Source organism: Anomaloglossus baeobatrachus, chromosome 11 (assembly GCF_048569485.1).
Source record: "Anomaloglossus baeobatrachus isolate aAnoBae1 chromosome 11, aAnoBae1.hap1, whole genome shotgun sequence".
Lineage (NCBI taxonomy): Eukaryota > Metazoa > Chordata > Amphibia > Anura > Aromobatidae > Anomaloglossus > Anomaloglossus baeobatrachus.
Genome location: NC_134363.1, coordinates 22,747,993 through 22,770,372, shown reverse-complemented (window position 1 = coordinate 22,770,372; position 22,380 = coordinate 22,747,993). Strand labels below are relative to the sequence as shown.

At 47.3% G+C, this 22,380-nt stretch overlaps 1 protein-coding gene across 6 annotated transcripts in view; it reads left to right on the top strand.

Annotated features, from left to right (window-relative positions):
- The window catches only part of LOC142256109 (sialic acid-binding Ig-like lectin 14), a 48,029-nt gene extending 30,278 nt beyond the window's left edge, over positions 1-17,751 (top strand). For 2 of the 6 annotated variants that reach the window (XM_075327644.1, XM_075327639.1), the window contains 7 exons: positions 4,236-4,535; positions 12,792-12,821; positions 13,935-14,189; positions 14,787-14,889; positions 15,319-15,349; positions 17,479-17,541; positions 17,648-17,751. In XM_075327644.1, the coding sequence (XP_075183759.1) occupies positions 4,236-4,535; positions 12,792-12,821; positions 13,935-14,189; positions 14,787-14,889; positions 15,319-15,349; positions 17,479-17,541; positions 17,648-17,737 (872 nt within the window). In that variant the 3' untranslated portion in view covers positions 17,738-17,751. The remainder of the gene's footprint in view (positions 1-4,235; positions 4,536-12,791; positions 12,822-13,934; positions 14,190-14,786; positions 14,890-15,318; positions 15,350-17,478; positions 17,542-17,647) is intronic. The other 4 variants (XM_075327640.1, XM_075327643.1, XM_075327641.1 and 1 more) reach the window with 4 other exon arrangements.
- Positions 17,752-22,380: the final 4,629 nt, after the last annotated feature.

Here is a 22,380-nt window from a genome sequence, read left to right as displayed (position 1 = left end):
TATCACATCACATGTCGCACCGGGTGTCGCACCGGATGTCGCACCAGCTTCGGATGTTAATGCTGGTGGAATCAGCATACCAGGTTGGGCAGGGGCCGCTTTGGACTCATCCGGAGTTGGGCCGGAGACTTCCAGTGGCAGGGTTGCTGTTGCTAACCATGGATCAGGTTGAGCATGGGCGGCGCCTCCTGGCGGGCCCCGCTGCATGGACAGCTGCAAGTTTCGGACTGCCGTTAACATTCTCTCCTTCCAGGCGACTACCTCTCGCCTCCGCTGCTCCTCCATACAATCAGTGATTCTCTCCACTTTTGCCTACAGCTCCTCTGCAGTCATGGGCCTGGTCCAACCCTGCTCTCCTTTGTCACCTTCTGCAGACGCCATCTTGTCTCTACCGTTGCTAATCAGGTTCTGGTCAGGCTTTGGGCTTAGTTTCACTTTTGGTTGTTCTCCTCTCACTGCACTGGGAGGTCCCAGCAGTTCGGAGACAGATCTGCCCCCATCTCTTCTTTTCACTGTGCCAGAGGGCGCTCTCCATCCTGGGAAGGTCACTCCTCTTCGTGGACGGTTACTCCTTTTGCACGGGCTGCAGCCGTTTCTCTGGTGCGTTTTCAGCGGTGGCAAAAAGGCGACGGTTCAAATTTTTCGATCGGATCGTTGAGGCACACTGTCACCTGTCTAAACAGGTCTAGTCCTTGATCCTGTTCATGATGCCAAATGTGAAGCCCATCTGCAGCAGTCACCCCAGGGACATCATTCCACCTTCATGGACGCTACAGGGTCTTCTTTTGGGTATACAAATGGCAACAGGTATGTTGGTATGGTATATATGACTCATAACGCCACTCACGGTTTGCGGTCAGGGATATGGGTGACCTCCACTGCAAATTTAATGAGTGCCTGGGGCTGATGGAGTCTGCAGTCGGATGATGTGGCCTCCCGTGAGTGAGGCAGGCCCCAGGGGCTCAGGTGTGTGGAACAGCAGGTTCCAGAATAACTCAGTCTCAGTCCGGAAAGTCTTTCAACTTGTTTTTACTCACTTTTGCTGTTATCGTGAGGTAACCCATGTGATGCCGAGATAAACCAGGTGGAACCAGGAACTCCTTCAGGCCGATCTGAGGGTATCCATTAACTTGCCTTCCTAGCACTTCTTGTTTCGGATAACCCCTGACTTGAAGTACCGTGGCGGTCTATCCAGGGAAGTCGCTACTGCCTTTTCTCCCCTTGTTGGGCCGTTTTCTGGCAGCGTGGACCAGGTGAGATGGCTTCTGGCTCTGTCTCCTTATGGGTCCCATGTTGCTGCTGAGGCTCGGTCTCTGTGTGGTTGGTGAGGTACCTCTAGTCCCCTCACCGGCAGGTTTAGCAGATCAATAAATGGACGTCTACTCTAGGGACCTGTTTCCCGTGCGTGCCTAGTCACCAGCAGTTCCCGTACTTCACTGCCTCTCTTCAGGTGTCTTTCTGACTGACTCTCTGGTAACCGTTCTCCTCCGCTAACGGCTACTTCACGTGCAGGGTCTGACTAGCGTGTGCACGCGCCTCCGTCTCCTAGCAACCACGCTCCCTGCTACCAGACTGGCTCACTCCCCTTCTTTCCTGACAGCCTCTGCAGCTTAGCTTCCAGCCCCTCCGCTACACCCCTTGAAACAAATTGAAGGCTAGCCTTCTATAGAGACTACCCAAGGGTCCCTTCTAATAGTGTGGGAGACCTGGTTGCTATGTGTGCATACACACCTCATTCTGGCCTTTGGAATTACCTGGAAGCACTGTCCCAGCATTGGTGCAGTACTCAGTGGTGCCTGACCAGGTTAAGGGCGCCACATTTGCAGCTATAAGTCTCCTCACTGCCAGAAAGATTTGTTTGTCAGTCTCTACAAACAGAAATGTTTTGCCCTTAGACCCCACTATAGCTTCTCATACAGTAAGATCAGATCTCATACTTTGCACTGACGAGGGGCAATCACCCCGAAACACCGTGTCTGCAAATTAAGGTTTATATCTAGCATATATCCTAAGTCATATGAAAAGGCTCATAAGAGAGTCACTTTTGACTTTTAGGATTGCTACTTCCAATAGGTGGTGCTAGAGTTCATCTCCTTCCCTCTCTGAAGAGTCACATTGAAGATATAAGCAAACTCATGAAATATAATCTGTATTACTGAGCTATAGATAATTCTCAACATTGAAATTGCAATACCTAAAAGGAAAAGTTGTGGAATTATCGAAATCCTAGGATGGATAACCATGGTAATGAAATGTAAATTATAAAAAAAAATTGAATAGTATAGTTTATCTTACTCAGTCTAGAGTATATGCTGCGTGCAGAAATCCCGGCACTTCTAGCCTCGTAGTATTAGCAAGGATATCAATACCAGTAGGTAACGAAAGAGAACTCAAACATGTATAGTTTCTGTGAATATAGCAACATGTGACATTAAAACTTAACCTTTAATTGGGATCAATAATATCAGTTACAAAGGTGAAAAACCGTGATCCAAACACCAATTTAAAAACCTGAAAATGATGAGGCCAATCTAGGATTATAGCGCCATCACCTTCATTCTCAAAGGGTGAAATTTTAATTCACCCATACCTTATAACACAGGTGAGACGGAGAGTGAGATGTCCTCTATATGTGTCCCCTCCAAAGTTAATAGCTGGGGGGATATTGGATATAATTGACCTGTAACAATGTAGGAGGTCTATATCAAACACCCCAGACAAGGTCTATCATAAATGATTTAAGGCATGTGAAAATACCTGCACAGCTTAAAGATCACACACTGTGAATTCCCAGACCGGGGGACACCTTACTAGACAAATAACAATAAAATTGCGGTATCCAATAAGTGGTAGCTTATGGTGGAAATAATACATGCAGTAACCACTGGATCGATTCATCAACCGGAATTATGGATTATGCAATGATGTTAATAACACATAATTGGAACAATCTCACCCAGATCTTGTATCCCGGTAGGGGTCAAGGTTCTCCTGTGTTGCTGAGATCCATATGTCAGGACGACGGGAGAAGTGGCTTGGTCACTGACCCTGTTAGGGATTAAGCTGACCCTTTTTCCACATAAAACTCCCGCCCTGACAAGGGCAGTCCACAGCTGGCCCTGTTGTGGCTAACCCTAAAGTCCAGACCAGGTGCCTCCCGACGCGTTTCACATCATATGCTCATCAGGGGAGACATATGGCACTTAAGAATAGTGGTGATGGCTCGATGTAGACCTCAACCCTGCGTGGCCTGGTATCATGATACCAGGCCACGCAGGGTTGAGGTCTACATCGAGCCATCACCACTATTCTTAAGTGCCATATGTCTCCCCTGATGAGCATATGATGTGAAACGCGTCGGGAGGCACTTGGTCTGGACTTTAGGGTTAGCCACAACAGGGCCAGCTGTGGACTGCCCTTGTCAGGGCGGGAGTTTTATGTGGAAAAAGGGTCAGCTTAATCCCTAACAGGGTCAGTGACCAAGCCACTTCTCCCGTCGTCCTGACATATGGATCTCAGCAACACAGGAGAACCTTGACCCCTACCGGGATACAAGATCTGGGTGAGATTGTTCCAATTATGTGTTATTAACATCATTGCATAATCCATAATTCCGGTTGATGAATCGATCCAGTGGTTACTGCATGTATTATTTCCACCATAAGCTACCACTTATTGGATACCGCAATTTTATTGTTATTTGTCTAGTAAGGTGTCCCCCGGTCTGGGAATTCACAGTGTGTGATCTTTAAGCTGTGCAGGTATTTTCACATGCCTTAAATCATTTATGATAGACCTTGTCTGGGGTGTTTGATATAGACCTCCTACATTGTTACAGGTTAATTATATCCAATATCCCCCCAGCTATTAACTTTGGAGGGGACACATATAGAGGACATCTCACTCTCCGTCTCACCTGTGTTATAAGGTATGGGTGAATTAAAATTTCACCCTTTGTGAATGAAGGTGATGGCGCTATAATCCTAGATTGGCCTCATCATTTTCAGGTTTTTAAATTGGTGTTTGGATCACGGTTTTTCACCTTTGTAACTGATATTATTGATCCCAATTAAAGGTTAAGTTTTAATGTCACATGTTGCTATATTCACTTCTAGCCTCGGTAGCTATCACTGCACTAAATGGTCTTGGGAAAATGATCAAGATCCACTGCTGGCAGCTTCCATTGCAGTTGCCGACCATTGAGCCTGTTATCACACTATTTTGTATTTTTCTAGATCTCACAGATAAACCTACAATCTCCTCTACAAGGCTGGTGGATGGGGAGGAGGTGACGATGACTTGTACAAGTCCTGGTAGATGCCGGAATATATCCCAACCACATATTTCATGGGAAGGAGCCATGACTGGTACAAGACTGATGGGCTACATTATAACCTATGAAGATGGCAGCAGATCCTTCCACTCCAATATCACATTCACACCGAGGAAGTCACACAACAATTCCCCATTATACTGTAGAGTGAGATTTAAAGACGACTTTTCCACAATAGAGAATCAAACTCTGAATGTCGAATGTAAGTCATAGTCATCACATATCATTATATTGTCCATAATATCAGAGCAGTGGGGAAAGTTGTATATATCAAGTAACAACAACATCCACCGCAGCGTTTTCTTCTGGTTTTAAAATTTTTGCCACTAAAATAATTTGAGGTCTGTCTGCTGGGTAATGTGTTCAATGGAGAAAATTCATGGTTAAGTTTCCTTAATCACATCTTCATCGTAAGAAGAATGCATTGTAATTTGAGACATCTTAATAATTAGAAAAAGGAGAATGGTATAAAATATAGATGACAGCCAGGAATTAGTGATGAGTGATGAAATTATTTGTTATTATAGCACCAATGATTCCACAGTGCTTAACTGCGAAAAGGGGTACACATAATAAAAACAAGTACAATAATCATGAACAATACAAGGTACAGATGGTACAGGAGGAGAGAGGACCCTGCCCGAGAGGTTTCACAGTCTGCAGGGGATGGGTAGAGCTGGTCATGCAGCCATATAGTGGACTAAGGGTTACTGCAGGTTGTAGGCTTGTCATAAGAGGTAAGTCTTCAAGTTCCTTTTGAAGGTTGGTGTAATGCCAGTGTCCTTAAGTACGCCAGCGTCCTGGTGCTTCCTAGCGCTGATGCCCCTGCACTCTCCTCTCCCTCAGCCAAGTAGGAACTCTGATGATATTACCTCCTCTGCTGCCCCTTGTCCTTGCGGTTGAGAACATGTTGTGTGGCCCTCTGTTTTCCCGCATAGCCATTGATGTGTTTCTTGGTCCCCTGTACCTCTCATGGCCGTGGTCCTCTGCTTGCCCACATAGCTGACCTCTTGTGAATGGTCCTTTGTGCTGCTGCATTGGCGCTAACATATATTGTGGACCCCAGTGTGTTTTGGCCCATGACTTCTGCTGAGGTCCCTAGACACCTGACCCTGTGCATGTCACTCAGGATTTCGTGGTCTTCAGTCTAGAGTGACTGCTCACTCTTCCTGTCCTTTAGAGATAAATGCATGCACCTTGCAAAGGTGTCCCCAGCCTATCATACAAGATATTTAAGGCTCTCTCCCTGGTTGGGATTGGTCCAAGCAACTCATTAGATTTCTAGCCTACCATCTGTTACGTCCGGGTGGTGGAAGCACTGGACCGTACACCGATGTCCCCTGAGGAGGCAGCCAGGCTGGTCACCCCGCCAGAGGGTCCTGATGCACGGCAGCCGAAGCACTATAGGTAGCTGGACAGTCCGTAGAGGAGCAGGAAAGGTGGATGATGCTGAACCCACGGAGTTCTGGACGGTAGCCCGGGTGACGAGGCTCAGGGTCCGAGGCCGGGTTGTAGGGTCAGGCGGGATCCGGAACCTGCTGAGCGATGGAACGGGTCCGAACGGAGCCAGGGACTGGAGACTGGCGGAGCTGCAGAGGTGGTGGGGCATCCGCCGAAGTCACTGTCAGGGTCCAGGGATGGACTTGGTTTGGAGCGACTGGCGTGGCAGGACAGGCTCTACGAGACAGGACAGGGTTAATGCAAAGCAAAGCACAGGGCAAAGCAATACGGGGACCTGAACACTAGCTTGCTAAACACGTAGAACAGGCCCCGCCCACCAGGAAAGAGAAACCTTATATACCCTGTACCTGTCTATGCAATATCCTGTTTCTGGGTGCTGGCCCTTTAAGAAAGGGTCAATGACCGCGCGCGCGCCCTAATGCGCATGCGCGAGGCCCGTGTGCCAGAAGCCAGTCCAGGAAGCGGTGAGGAGGAAGCAGGAGCGCCCGGCTAGGAGTCCCACGTCGCAGAGGAGCGCCGGCAGCGGGGAGCTGGACGCATGGAGGCTGCAGGCGGGGACGAGGAGGCCGGGACCGGAGTGGTGAGCAGGGGACGCCGCCGGGGAGCGGGGAGCGGGCCACGGGGACTGGAGAACGGGACCAGGGGACCGGGAAGCGTGACAGTACCCCCTCCCCCACGCCCCCCCCCGCAAGCGGGACAGGAAGGCACGAATCAGAGGAGTGCCAACATTCTCCCGGGGCTCCCAGGACTGATCCTCGGGACCATAACCCGCCCAGTCTACCAGGAAGTATTGCCGACCTCGCACGGTCTTCATGGCCACGATATCCCTTACCGCATAGATGTCATCGTCAGCAATAGGAGGGGGAGCAGTACCGACCTCAGCGGAGAAGGGACCAAGAACAACAGGCTTGAGCAAGGAGACATGGAAGAAGTTGGGTATCCGCATCGTGGCCGGAAGCTGCAGCTTGTAGGAGACTGCATTGATCCTGCTGATGATCTTAAATGGCCCGATGTAGCGAGGACCCAACTTGTACGAGGGTAACTTCAATCGGACATATCTGGATGCAAGCCAGACCAGATCACCTGGGGAGAAACACGGGGGATCCAGGCGCCTCTTGTCCGCATGTCTCTTCATCCGCAATGAAGCACGTTCTAGGGACGACTTGACAGAGTTCCATATGGCTGAAAAGTCCCGAACCAGAGAATCTGCTGCGGGGACGTCGGAAGCCGAGGATCCTGGCAACGGGACAGAAGGCTGCAGTCCATAAACGATCTGAAAGGGAGAGCTGGAGGTGGACTCACTGATGTGCTGGTTATGGGAGAACTCAGCCCAAGGTAGGAGCGTGGACCAATCGTCATGATGGATGTTGACGTAGTGGCGCAGGAAGGAGGTCAGGATTTGATTGACCCGTTCCACTTGGCCATTCGACTGAGGATGGTAGGCCGAAGAAAAGTCCAAGGACACTCCCAGATGTTTGCAGAGAGCCCTCCAGAAGCGCGAGGTAAACTGAGTTCCTCTGTCAGACACAATGTGTGCGGGGAAGCCATGCAATCGGAATATGTGCTGTATGAAGGAGTCAGTTAGCTCCTGGGCAGAGGGCAGCCCTGCCATGGGAACGAAGTGGGCCATCTTTGAGAAGCGATCCACCACAACCCATATGACCGTGTGTCCGGAGGATATGGGTAAGTCCGTAATGAAGTCCATTGCGATATGTTGCCACGGAACGGAAGGAATGGGCAAAGGCAGAAGACGTCCATAGGGTAGGTGCTTGGGTGCTTGGGTGTCTTGTTCCGGGCACAGGATGGACAGGCTGAGACGAAGGTTGCGACGTCTTTACGGAGGGACGGCCACCAGTAGTGACGGACAATCGTACTCCAAGTCTTCTTCTGACCAGCATGGCCGGCGATCTTAGAAGCATGGCCCCAGTGCAGGACTCTCTGTCTGTCAGTATCAGTAGGTTTTCCCAGGGGGAATCTGCGTTAGAGCGTCAGGAGTCACCGGAATGACTTTACTGGGGTTGATGATGGGCTGGAACGTCTCCTCCTCCAACTCCACGGGCACGAAGGATCTGGACAGAGCGTCTGCCCGCACGTTCTTATCCGCAGGCCGGAAATGGAGTTGGAAATCAAATCGAGCAAAGAACAGGGACCAGCGGGCTTGTCGTGGATTCAGTCTTTGGGCAGACCGCAGGTACTCCAGATTCTTGTGGTCCGTGTATATGATTACAGGGTATACAGCTCCCTCCAAGAGGTAGCGCCATTCCTCCAAGGCCAGCTTCACGGCCAGTAGCTCCCGATCCCCAATGGTGTAGTTGCGTTCGGGTGCCGAAAAGCTCTTGGAGAAGAATCCACAAGTGACCATCTTTCCGGAGGGGGAGTTCTGCATCAACACTGCCCCGGCTCCTGAGGAGGAGGCATCCACCTCTAAGGTGAACTGTCGGTTCAATTCAGGGCGATGGAGAACCGGGGAAGAAGCAAACACCTGTTTCAAGGAGCAGAACGCGGCATCGGCCGCCGGGGACCAGTCCTTAGGATTAGCTCCTTTCTTAGTCACTGCAGAGAGAGGTGCAGTCAAGGCAGAGAAATGCGGGATGAATTGACGGTAGTAGTTCGCAAAGCCGAGAAAGCGTTGGATAGCCTTCAGTCCGGAAGGAGGAGGCCAGTTGATGATGGCAGACACTTTCTCTGGGTCCATCTGCAGGCCAGTGTCCGAGATTACATAACCCAGGAAGGGAAGAGACGACTTTTCAAAGATGCATTTCTCGTACTTGGCGTACAGACGGTTCTTTCTAAGCCTCTGGAGAACTAGCTGCACGTTCTCTCTGTGGGTCTGTAGATCCGGAGAGAAGACCAGGATGTCATCCAGATATACCACCACACAGACATAGAGGAGATCTCTGAACACGTCGTTCACCAGTTCTTGGAAGACTGCCGGAGCATTACACAGACCAAAGGGCATGACACAATACTCGTAGTGCCCATCCCGAGTGTTGAATGCGGTTTTCCATTCGTCTCCAGAGCGAATGCGAACCAGGTTATAGGCCCCACGGAGGTCCAACTTGGTGAATACACGGGCTACTCGGAGCCGATCGAATAGTTCGGGGATAAGCGGCAGAGGGTATTTGTTCTTTACGGTGATCTGGTTTAATCCCCAGTAGTCAATGCAAGGGCGCAGGTCACCTTCCTTCTTTTTGACGAAGAAAAACCCTGCTCCGGCAGGGGACGAGGACCTCTGAATGAACCCCTTAGCTAGGCTCTCGGTGATATAGGCAGACATAGCTCGTGTTTCAGCAGGGAACAAGGGGTATATCCGTCCTCGAGGAGGCGTAGTTCCTGGCAGTAACTCAATGGCACAGTCGTAGAGACGATGAGGCGGTAGTACCTCTGACTCCTTTTTATCAAACACGTCCGTGAAGGACCAGTAGGCAGAAGGCAGTCCTGGTAGAGACTCTGGAACCGGAGGGCGTCGGACGGGCTGGATGGATTTCAGACATCTCTCGTGACACGAGGAGCCCCATCGGGTGATTTCACCTGTACTCCAGCTGACCGATGGTTCGTGTGTCCGTAACCATGGAAGTCCCAGCAGGATCTGATGAGACATGCGCGGGAGGACGTAGAAGGTGATCTTCTCGGTGTGCAGAGCACCGATCCGTACTTCCACAGGCTTGGTGATCAGTGAGACGGTGTCAGAGAGGGGTTTCCCATCAACAGAGGCGATCACCAGCGGTTTTTCTAGTGGAAGGACAGGCACCTGGTACTTATCCACCGTGGCCTGCTGGATGAAGTTGCCTGCTGCTCCGGAATCGAGGTACGCCTCTGCCGTGAACCGGGTCTCTTCTGTAGTGACTTGAATAGTCCAGGTAACGGAGTCTGAGAGAGTCCCAGCACCTAGGGTGGCCTCTCCTACCAAGCCTAGGCTTTGGAGTTTCCCGGCTTCTCAGGACAAGAGCGTAGCAGGTGTGTGCCATCACCGCAGTAGAAGCAGAGACCCTTTGCTAGTCGTTCTGCTCGGCGTTGTTCCGACTGCTTCAGGCGGTCAATCTGCATGGGCTCAGAGGTAGACACGCCAGGTGACGCCAACTGGGGAGCGATGGACTTCTGTGGTGGGGAGGAGTGCCGTATCGGACGCCTCTCGCGGGACACTTCTTTGGATCGTTCCTGAAAGCGAAGATCCACTCGAGTCGCTAGGGCAATCAGGGCATCCAGGGTGGACGGCACGTCACGACCAGCCAGCTCATCTTTAATACGACCCGAGAGTCCCTCCCAGAAGGCGGCAGTTAGAGCCTCATTGTTCCACCCGAGTTCCGAAGCCAAGGTGCGAAAACGAATGGCATATTGGCCCACCGTCAGAGTCCCCTGACGTAGCCGGAGGAGAGATGAGGCAGACGCGGAGGCGCGTCCGGGCTCGTCAAAGGTGCCACGAAATGCCTGCAGGAATTCCTGGATGTCCGTGGTTACCGGATCCTCCTTCTCCCACAAGGGGTTCATCCAGGCCAGTGCCTCTCCCTCTAGATGTGACATCATGAACGCGACCTTGGCTTGGTCAGAGGCAAAAAGGTGCGGCAGCAGCTTGAAATGGAGAGAGCATTGGTTGATGAATCCCCTGCAGGTCTTGGGATCTCCGGCATACCGGGGTGGTGAGGCCAAACGAAGTTTGGAAGTTTCCGAGGAGGCTGCCACGGGAGCTGTGGCCGTGGATTGTACAGTGGAAACCTGAGATGCCAAGGATGTGGCCGTCGCTTGTAGCGTGTTCAGGCGGGTATCCACAGAAGACATGAAGTTCAGCATGCGGGTCTGGGTCTCGCGCTGGCGTGTGAGTTCCTGCTGCAAGGCCGCTAGTGCTTCGGCGGGATCCATGGCCTGTTCTAGCTGTTACGTCCGGGTGGTGGAAGCACTGGACCGTACACCGATGTCCCCTGAGGAGGCAGCCAGGCCGGTCACCCCGCCAGAGGGTCCTGATGCACGGCAGCCGAAGCACTATAGGTAGCTGGACAGTCCATAGAGGAGCAGGAAAGGTGGATGATGCTGAACCCACGGAGTGCTGGACGGTAGTCCGGGTGACGAGGCTCATGGTCCGAGGCCAGGTTGTAGGGTCAGGCGGGATCCGGAACCTGCTGAGCGATGGAACGGGTCCGAACGGAGCCAGGGACTGGAGACTGGCGGAGCTGCAGAGGTGGTGGGGCATCCGCCGAAGTCACCGTCAGGGTCCAGGGATGGACTTGGTTCGGAGCGACTGGCGTGGCAGGACAGGCTCTACGAGACAGGACAGGGTTAATGCAAAGCAAAGCACAGGGCAAAGCAATACGGGGACCTGAACACTAGCTTGCTAAACACGTAGAACAGGCCCCGCCCACCAGGAAAGAGAAACCTTATATACCCTGTACCTGTCTATGCAATATCCTGTTTCTGGGTGCTGGCCCTTTAAGAAAGGGTCAATGACCGCGCGCGCGCCCTAATGCGCATGCGCGAGGCCCGTGTGCCAGAAGCCAGTCCAGGAAGCGGTGAGGAGGAAGCAGGAGCGCCCGGCTGGGAGTCCCACGTCGCAGAGGAGCGCCGGGAGCGGGGAGCTGGACGCATGGAGGCTGCAGGCGGGGACGAGGAGGCCGGGACCGGAGTGGTGAGCAGGGGACGCCGCCGGGGAGCGGGGAGCGGGCCACGGGGACCGGAGAACGGGACCAGGGGACCGGGAAGCGTGACACCATCTCTGTGTTGGTCCAGTCTGTTGGTCTGGTCCCCTTGTATCCAGCACCAATCCTGCCTATAACCAGTTCTGTGTATGCTGACATTCCTATACCTGTCCAGCCTGTATTCCTATCTGTGTTCCTGGATCTGTCCAGCCTGTATTCCTGTCTGAGTTTTTGGATCTGTCCAGCCTGTGTACATGTCTGTGTTCTTGGATCGATCCAGCATGTGTTCTGGTACCCAACCTGTTCATGTTCTTGGACCCATCCTGTCTTTGTCCCTGTGCCCTGGTACCCACTTGAATCCTGCACCTGGCCCTAAATCCTGCCTGAAGCCTGTTGACCTGCCTGACGTCCATTGTACTGCCTGAAGTTCGTTGTCCTGTCCGCAGTCCATTGCTCTGCTTTAAGTCCATTGACCTGCCTGAAGTCTGTTGCTCTGTCTGAAGGTTGCCGTTACCTGCCCTGCCTATGTTCCCATACCTACCTCTATCAGATGATGTTTGGTGTCCTGTGTCTGATGTCCTGGGCCTGAAGTCCTGGGCCTGATGTCTGGTGTCCTTCTTGTTGTCCTGTACCTGATTTCTGGTGTCATCAAGACGTTTTTTGTTATGATGTCACACGATGACATGTGATGTTTGAGGAGGGGTATTGTTCACAAGAGCAATTTGTGCCTGTCTTTCTCATCAAGCGGTGCATTTTAGGAGTTGGCCACCACACAGACAATCCCTTCTTAAATAATATATTCCAAAATCTATAATAACTCTATATATTCACCTCCCATACAGATGCTCTTCCATTGATGTTGGCGCCTGGTCTCACAAGGATAGCATGACATTTTTGTGTAACATGAGCCCTGCAGCCAATTAGTTGCTGCTAATGGATTGCTGAGCTTTTACATCCTTTGTAAGTCCAAGGTTTGTCCAAAAGAAGTGAAAGGACAACAACCCAATAGCAACTTATGATCGACTGCAGGGTTCGAATTGAAGAATAATGTTAGGAGAGCCTTGGGAGACTCGATGCCGACATGACGCCAGTCCGGGAAGTAAAAAATGATGTTTTCAATTTACATTGATTATTTCAGAATGGAAGACTCAATAAGCCCCGTACACATCAGATGGTTGGCCAGACGTTTAAAAATTGGAGGGTTCAGATGATAAATATGTATGGAGGCTTTTATGATTTATCATAGATGGTTGAAGAAATGGCTCAGGGTTGGGATTAACAAAAATGCTCTTGTTTACGAAACCCCTCCCATTGACCTATAATAAAGTTTCCAGACTTTTTCTAAGACTTCTTTGTTTATTTTTCCCTAGTTTCCCCATCTATCAATATAACCATTGAAGGTAAATTACTGTTGTGATGTCAAGTCCATGTAGTAGAGCCCAAATAAGGAAATGCGGATGTATAATTGCAAATATACAGTCTGAGAAGCTGTGTGACTACTTTAGGAGATGCTGTAATACCGGACATTTTGGTTGTCAGTTTACCTTGAGAAATTCAAGGAAAAGTTCATTTGATTTCCAAAAACCCAATGATATAAAATAAATATCCTAAACATCTGGTATATTTGGATCCCAGCTTGAGTCTAGGACAGTGTCCCATGCACAGTGCCAGGAATAGAAAGGTGGACGATCACGGTTTTGGCTTCCTCCATTCATGCATATGAGAGTTCTCACAATTGTAGAGCACATCGGATAGATCTGGATATTAGACAGAGCTCTCTGCGATTTTCGGATCTACCATGCAAATGACTTTAGACAGCAGAGCATGTGCGACCATTTCTATTCCCAACAGCATGTATTGGATCCCATTCTCGAGATAGATGTCATCCCAGCAGCCATTTTTGGCAGATCGCTTGGATATGAAGTAGATGTACTAGATTGGAAAACCGCCTAAAATGATCACAGTCATATCAACATTTTTTGGATAAAGCAATGGTACTTGAAAATGTAACAAGCTTTATAATATATCCTGTTAAGGAAATCTGCTTCTTTCACCACTTATGAGCAATTTCTTCTACTTTCGTTACCTCTTGAATTTATCAATCATACTGAAAAACATCTACAACACTGCATCTTCATAAAAAATAAATTTTATTGATCCATTAAAATCCAATAAAACGGACAAGACGCGTTTTGGGGACACCCTTGTTCACAATCCGGAAGATTCCTGAATTTTTGTGCTAACCTCTTGGCTGGAGATTTTGCGTGCACCATCTAAAAGTACTTCCAAGTGCACACGGTGAGCTGGATTTAGGAGGATTCCTCCACCTGCTTGTGTGTGAATAACATCTACAGCATATTCTCTCTGAGTTAAAACAAGATGAGCTCCCGGTTTATTAAAGGATCAGTTTAAGACAAGATACATAGATATAATAGGAAGGAAGGAAGGAAGGAAGGAAGGGAGGAAGGAAGGAAGGAAGGACTTTGTTATATTTATTCATTTCTCTCTCGTAGGTGTTGACACCGATGATCCGACCACCGTGATCGTGAAGGACGGAGATTCAGTAACTCTGAACTGCATTGTAGACAGTAACCCCAATGCTTCCGTCACTTGGTATAAAGAAGACATGGTGGTTCACCGGAACATAAATGACCAGATTGTCACCCTTCAACTCATCAACATTACTGAAAGTGATGCCGGGAAATATCAGTGTTCTGCAATGAATGAACATGGAGTCACACTCAGAAGCATGCAAATCATACATCAAAGTGAGTATAAAGTATTAGCCTTACATATGATCAGCCTGTAAAAGAGTCAATTTTGGATGTTTGACCTTTGATCCTTAAAGAACTGTTCTTATGTTATCTCTTATGTTGATGCGACAAGTGTTTTATTCCATTTTCCCATGTAAATATTTTGATGTGTTGGTCCCATAGGGCTCTGCACACATTTATCTACCAACTTTTAATCAATGCCGACTCTATTTCACTGATTAGCCTAATAACTGAGCCTGAACATGGAAGGCAGTATAAAAAGTTGATAGTGTTGCAGTATTCCTGTGTTTGACACACATATTAAAGGTTCAGTGCCTACAATTAAATGGAATTAAGCAGCACAAATGCATATACATAAAATAGAATAACATTGTATAATAAAGAAAAACCTTACAGACTCTTCCCTGGTAATCCCTACCTCAAGAGTGTGCTATGGAGGAAGATTTTCTAGCGTTCTGACCGTACCCATGGCAGTACCTTATAATCCAAACTGTAAGGACAAACCATTTATAGAAAAACATAAAACTCCATATTTACAGCCCCTCTGATATGATTTTGATTGCACAGTTCACATTTGAATCTGTTCTATAGGTAGCTATTCACATACAGAAGGATCGAAATACATCATCATTATTTCAACATGTGGAGCAATCTGTCTACTGCTACTTGGATTGGTTGTGTATGCTTGTTGGAGGTAATGTACATTATTGCTCAACATGTATTCAGAAGATCGAAATCCTAAGTATTCCACATCGTTGTGCCCCTGTGACCTCTTTATCTGTCCATTGTTTGGTTTATGAAACCCATCTATAAATTGCATATTGGGACATTGTAAGTCTGAGATTGGAGACCAGCTACAAAGAGCATCACTTCTTCTGGAGGATCCGGCATCTATATATCTTACATAGACAACCCTAAAATTTATTTATACACAAAGTGTAATACTTTGTTTCCCCTGTGGTGGCGCTGCAGGCAAAGTGAACACTTGTTGCCAAGATCTTCTAAAAATCAAAAGTGATTGTTGCAAGATTTTCGAAAATGTAACAATAATTGTACTTTTGGTAAAGATTCCCTTTTTTCTTCTAAAAGTGTAATAATTGTAACATATGTATTGTTTTCATAGAAGAAGACTAAAGAATTCGAGAGACACTGAGGTATGTGAGCTTATAAGATAATGAAGACAACCCAATACAATTTGACTCGTTGGCGTATATGAGTGTTAAAGAGAGGGGTCTACCTCTACAGCAAATCATTGCCATGAAAGAGAAGTTCTTGCTCTTGACGTTCTAAACTCATCCAACTATTACATGATTGGCCCTTTATTACTTGGTTTCAGAAGATTATTGGGCTAGAGAACTAAAGTAGGAAAAATTAAACATTTTTGAGATGACATTTTTCAGATATAGATGTTCTAGAATTGGGATGAATTCTGGTTGTTGGTGTTTTTTAAGGTTTCCCTTTATGTACTTTTCAACTTTAGAACACAGGAAAGTCAATGTATATTAAATGTTTGTTGATACCTTTATTTCTTTAAATATATTTGGGGCTAAAAATAAGTTTTGCTATTGGGTTTGTTTAAAATTTTGCCTAAATGTGCATAAAAAGATGAAAATTCAGATTGAGTGCATATTGGAAAGCTGGAACCACAGCCAACATGGCAGTCAATTTGTTTCTGATGCTAATCACCCTTAACCATTACGTCATTGTGACGGCTCAGCATCAATAACGAATATCTAGCCACTTGTTTGGAGGTGAATTATTCTTAATTATGCCAGAGGTATTGTTTCTTTGTTTGGTGAGTCAAGGGACAAAATCCATTGTTTCATACAGGACTGGCCGGTGCCCTTTTTGTATGGTAACTTCTTGAATGCTTGCTGATTGTGGGTTGCATCAGCCTCCTGCAGTGTAGAGGACAATTGAACTATGAACAGCCATAATTATCTTCCCTTAATCCTATGAGACACAATGCCCTGAAATGGGAGCTGAGGAACATAAAAAGGAGCCTGCTCCTATCACTTATGTATACTACAAGACTTCACTCTATGGGCCATGGGTCCAGCTGGTAGATTATAGAACTGCTCCACTGCCCAATGCTGAGCCCACAAATTTGTTTGGAGAACGCAGGTTGTCCCGGTTACCTGTCCACATACTTTGCTGGGCTCGGTCAGGTTCCAAAGCTTGCTGCTACCTCTTTACCTCTTCTCAGTGGGTATCCACCAAAACTGGGGTGCTGTTAGTTAGGGTAGTTGGTGCTAGATGTCCCGAAGTCAAGGAGATTATAATTACTGGAAATTCAGCAGAAGGGTTAGACTCTTGTCACTTGCACCATCTTGTGTTTTTGCTGGGAATGTACTAAATTGTAAAAAAATCCACAAAAGAATAGTCCAGCACTAATGCTTAACACATATCTAGCTCCACTTATAAATCTCCAAAAGAAAAAGTCAAAGTCTATTTATTACCAGATTCAAGCAGGGAGGTGCGCCACCTGGCAATCAGCACAACAATTCAAATCCAACGAGGAAAGAAAGAAAACTAGTGGCACTCACCCTCAAGGGGATATGGGGTATGTCTGAGACATACGGTACGTCTGGGACAAAGGTAACCATTTAGCGCATTTTGGCGCTTTGTTGGGAGCCGACAAAGCAGCGAGGTGCGCAAAATGGCTACCCTGCATCTCAGACATTCACCTCATCCCCCTCCTGTATGTGTTCATCGTTGGCTGAAATAAAAGAGTTTTACTAAGGGTGTGTGCCACCTGTTTTCTTTCTTTCCTCGTTGGATGTACTATGTTCTGTTGACTGTTGGCGACCCAATAAAGTCTTACCGGAGTGTGGTACCCAAACCCTGAGTTTTTTGTGAGGGATGAGCACCGACCTGTGCAGTCTTTCTAAAGACAGCCCGGTCAGCGGAAGAGAGCCCCCATTGACCCTTGTATCTCCACAGTCATCATTAAAGGTGTTTCCCACCAGAAACACATTAATTGCTGTGTTAGCTGTGGTTACAGCTTTTCAATGTGAACTTGATCTTAATTGTAACCTTTCTATATACATTTGGGTTTTGAATTTTATTTTTATTAATTAGCCAAAAGAGCTAAAAAAAGACTGATCCAAGAGTTACAAACGTCCAATCGCAACAAGCTCACTAATGGGTTCTCGAAACACATCCAACTGGTTTTTGCTTAACATACAAGCATTTAAGTAAAAATATATTCTTGAAAGTTGTTTATTTTTTTTCTTTCAGTGTCTTTAAAATTTAATTTAATCACTATTTTTTATTCCTGCAGATGGAAGCCACATATACAGATCTGAAAATATCCGAGATTACAGAAACGTATGACCAGTTGAAGGTAATTATGATTCTGTTGTTGTATCTCTATTGTTTACTGGTGTTTATGATTCTATTATATGGGTTTTTTTGCATACTTATATGAATTTCTATGTTTTATTTTACAGACTGTGGCCCGTTCAGACACCGATGTTGTGGAATCAGGTGTCAATGCAGATAATGATTATGAGAATGTCGAGAAACAACATAAATTATAATAAAACCTTCTGATGGAAACATGGGGTTCATTTCATTGTGTTATTTTTCTAAGAGAAAAATTGTATTTGCATTGAATATTGGAATGATCTCCATTAAATGTCTCATTGTCTTATGTCTTATGTTGCAAAGCATAAAATGTGATGAAAACCTCCAAAGTCTTATAGAAGATTGGACGTTCCATAATGCACAGGAGCCCTTCTGAGCTAGGACAGGTAGTGTGAAGAGTTTATCCCACTCTAAGGAGACCTCTGGCGAGTCTGGGACCAGAAGATCCCAACGCCTTATTGTTTGCAGGTCTACAACTGATATTTTAATGTATCTACTTTCTTTTAGTATAACAGGGGTTAAGGACTCTTTCCTATCTGGCTGTTCTTTGTAACCTTAATTTCAGGTGCAGCTCTTTTGTGACCACTCCCTTTTGCTATAAAAAGTCTTACCATCTGATGCCAGTTATAGATCTTCCTTCTATTGCTGACCCCATTGGTAAGAGAGTGTTTTCCTTTTTGTGTATTTTTCCTCTGTCTGTCTCCCTTACCTTGTGTTGTTTTATTGCAGTGGTGAGACTAGTGTTCACACCAGCCATCTCATTAGCCAGGGTGAGTTCAGGGCATGCAAGAGCCTAGGCATGTGATGGTGACGGTAGAAAAACCCATATAGGGACTTCAGGGAGCTTAGGGTACAGACCCAGGTGAGTTGAAGCAGGTGTCACCTTTCCCCTCTCTCTATTACCAGGGCCTTTCTTCTATATGTTCCTTGTTGTCACCCTTGTGTTGTGCTGCACATTGAGCATCTGTACCCTCTGACATGACAGGTATTCAAATGAAAACTAAATAAAATAGGGTGAAGGGGGTCCTAAGGTCAATCTAAAAAAAATAGTAATGTAGTCATGTGACCATAACTGCCCCTTTATGTATCACTGCTTCTTAGACATTAGTACATTGGAGCCAACATCAATGTGGTTGTGCATTTTTGAAAACTTATTTTGCAATACTTAATAATGATTGTAAAGCAATTCTCTATTCAAGACCCTTAAGGCCCTGTCACACACAGATAAATCTGCGGCAGATCTGTGGTTGCAGTGAAATAGACCGTATCTAGTGCTGGCAACAGCAATTTTATGGAATCTTTTCATAATTTTTTTAGACCCTCTTTTGCAAGGCCACCAGAGACAACAAGTCTGACACATAGTCAACGGCTGGAGAGGATGATACAGGAGTATCTCCAAATGAACATCGATGCCATGACTGTGCAACTGGAGACTTGCTCCTTTTGGGCTTCAAATCTAGAAAAATGGCCAGAGCTCTCCAGTTACGCCTTGGAGATTTTGTCGTGTCCAGCTGCCAGCGTTGTCTCTGATTTTGTCTTCAGTGCTGCTGGGTGTGTGCTGACAGATAAGCGCACGCGTCTGTCCAGTGACAATGTGGACAGACTGACGTTCATCAAAATGAACAAGTCATGGATCCAGAAGGAATTTACTACCCCTGTGTCATCCTGGGGAGAGTAAATGCTTGTGGATTTGGAATGTGCTTGATGCAAATCAAAACATCCTGTTTGCAACTAGGGCACAAGTGCTGCCACTGATGGGGTGGGTGTCTGTGTGGGGCCCAATTTTTGGAAAAAAAGGGAGACTCCGCTTGGAGTAACCCTTGCTTACATTGTTTTTAAAAGAAGCCAAGATGAACAGAGCTGGGATCAGGAAAGACTTTGCTACCTACCCCGGAGTCATCCTGGGGACGGTTAAGTATGGCGTATTTTTGAATGTGCTTGATGCAAATCTAGCTGTGAAGTGTACAACTGGGGCACAACTGCTGCCACTGAAGGGGTGGGTGTGTGTGTGGCACAATTTTTGGAAAAAAGGGAGACTCCGCTTGGAGTAACCCTTGCTTGCTGTGTTTTTTAAATGGAGCCAAGATGAACATAGCTGGGATCAGGAAAGACTTTGCTACCTAACCCGGGGTCATTCTGGGGACGGTTAAGTATGGCGTATTTTTGAATGTGCTTGATGCAAATCTAGCTGTGAAGTGTGCAACTGGGGCACAAACGCTGCCACTGAAGGGGTGGGTGTGTGTGTGGCCCAATTTTTGGAAAAAAGGGAGACTCCGCTTGGAGTCACCTTGCGGTGTTTTACATGATTTTAGAAGGGCGTGCCATGCCTATATCTGTGTCCTCCTCTTTTTCCTTGTCCTGCTCTTTTGTTTTCACATGAGTATATGTCCTTGTCACTTTCCCATGTGTTTGTGTTGTGTTGTGAGTTGTTTGTCACCTTTCGGACACCTTTGAGGGTGTTTTCTAGGTGTTTTTATGTGTTTGTGAATGCCTGCCATTGTTTCCTATGCGGTTCGAGTTCGGTTCGTCGAACATTCGACGAACCGAACTCGAACGGGACCTCCGTTCGGCAAACCGACCTCAAGCCGAACCGGGACCGGTTCGCTCATCTCTAGTGTTAACATGAAGAGATGGAACAAAAAACATAATGGAAATTGATGCCTGCTAAATAATACAATAATCAGAACCCCATTTATTGGTCATTGGTCGTTATGTCCAATTGTTAGCAAAAAAACATCTCTGCTGAGAACACCTCTTTAACTGGTTGATTAACACCTCAATGGAAGCCTTAAGCGGGCTTTACACGCTGCGACATCGCTAGGGATGTCGCGAGCGATAGCACCCGCCCACGTCGGTGGCGCGTCACGGGGTGATCGCTGCCGTAGCGAACAATATCGTTACGGCAGCGTCACACGCAATTACCTCTTCACCGACGTCGCAGTGTCCGCCGAATAATCTCTCCTTTAAGGGGGAGGTTCGTTCGGCGTCACAGCAGCATTACTAAGCGGCCGCTCAATAGAAGCGGAGGGGCGGAGTTGAGCGGGCGGAACATCCCGCCCACCTCCTTCTTTCCTCATTGCAGGCGGCCGCAGGTACTGTGATGTTCCTCGTTCCTGCGGTGTCCCATATAGCGATGTGTGCTGCCGCAGGAACGACGAACAACCTGCGTCCTGCAACAGCAACAATAATTGGGATTAGAACGACGTGTCAACGATCAACGATTAGGTGAGTAATTTTGATCGTTAACGGTCGTTCGTGCGTTTCACACGCAACAACGTCGCTAACGAGGCCGGATGTGCGTCACAAATTCTGTGACCCCAACGACATCTTGTTAGTGATGTCGTTGCGTGTAAAGCCCACTTTATTCTCACTTTCCATCAAGGTGTGAAACAAGGTAATAAGATGGGGTGTACTCTTTAAATGGGCCATCTAATATATGTAGACATAATGGGGCTGATTAATTAAGACTGGCATATCACATGTTCATGCTATGCTAGTCTTGTTGGGAACCAAGACACCTAAGTACTTAAGAGGCACATTTTAAGACTTGCTTGTTTTTAAAAGACTTTAGCAATTTTAGCTAGATCTGAAAATAGCGGATTGTTGGGGTGGCGGGTGTTGGACCTTTACTGGTTTGATACTAATGAACTATGCTAAGAAATCAAAGAAGTGGAAAATGTCTTAAACCTCTTCACGACACACGACGTACTTGGTACGTCATGTCTCATGTCGGAGGAATCACCATCGGTTGCTGTGGTGGGTAAGTGGTGAGTCTTGCACATGTAAGCTGATTTGAACAGTTGACATGTGGCGCTATCAGGCGCGAGTAGATATGCAATCCACCCACGCCTGTTAACTCCTTAGATCGCACTGACAAAATGTGAGCGCAATCTAAATGCCCGTCGCAGTAAGAGCGCATTCACCTGCCACCATCAGAAGTCACGTGACGTGATCACATGGAGCCGATGTTTGGGTCATGTGATGACTCTTGTAGCTATCATGAGTCAGTTCCTCTTACAGCCGGCAGAGCGCCGTCTGTAATAGGAGAGTAACATTTCAGCAGATCAGAGCTGTGCAGCTGTGACCTACAGAAATTAACCAGCAATCAGACTGCTGATCCTTATAGCCCCTAGGGGGACTAGAAAAATAAAAAAAAGTTAAAAAAAAGTTTTAAAAAAATATAAAAACTTGAAAGTTCAAATCAGCCTCCATTCACCCCATTAAAAATTAAAAGAATAAAAAACTAAAAAATATACACACATTTGGTATCATCGCATTCAGAAACACCTGATCTATCAAAATAAAAAATTATTTGGGGGTGGAGCTAGCCGAAGGAGTGATAAGAAGCAGGGAGACGGAGCTCCCGCTTACCTGACGAGATAAGGAGACACAGAGACCGACCTTCAGGAGCAGGAGACAGGCGATGGTGCCCAGGAGAGGGCGGACAGCGGAGGCAGCGGCAGCGGAGACAGAAGAAGCGGGAATTCCCCATTATTTCAGCTCCCAGACTGAGCGGCAGACCAGCAGTCCCCTAATCAAGATGGCGGCGGCAGGAGGATATGGAGGCCTCACAGGACCTGGACGCCAATGCTGGTAGGGATACTGTGCCCCCGACCATTGAGCCCCAAATTCCCCAAACGGAGTCCCACAGGGAGACCAGAAAACAGGCAAGACAAGCTCCACAAAACACTCCAGACAGGGAAGGCCAGATTCCCAGCACAAAGGCCCCAGAGGCTGCAAATGCAGGGGGGGAGTATCACTGTCACTGCCACTGCTGCTGCTGTTGCAGAACTTTCTCATAAGCAATCACATAATA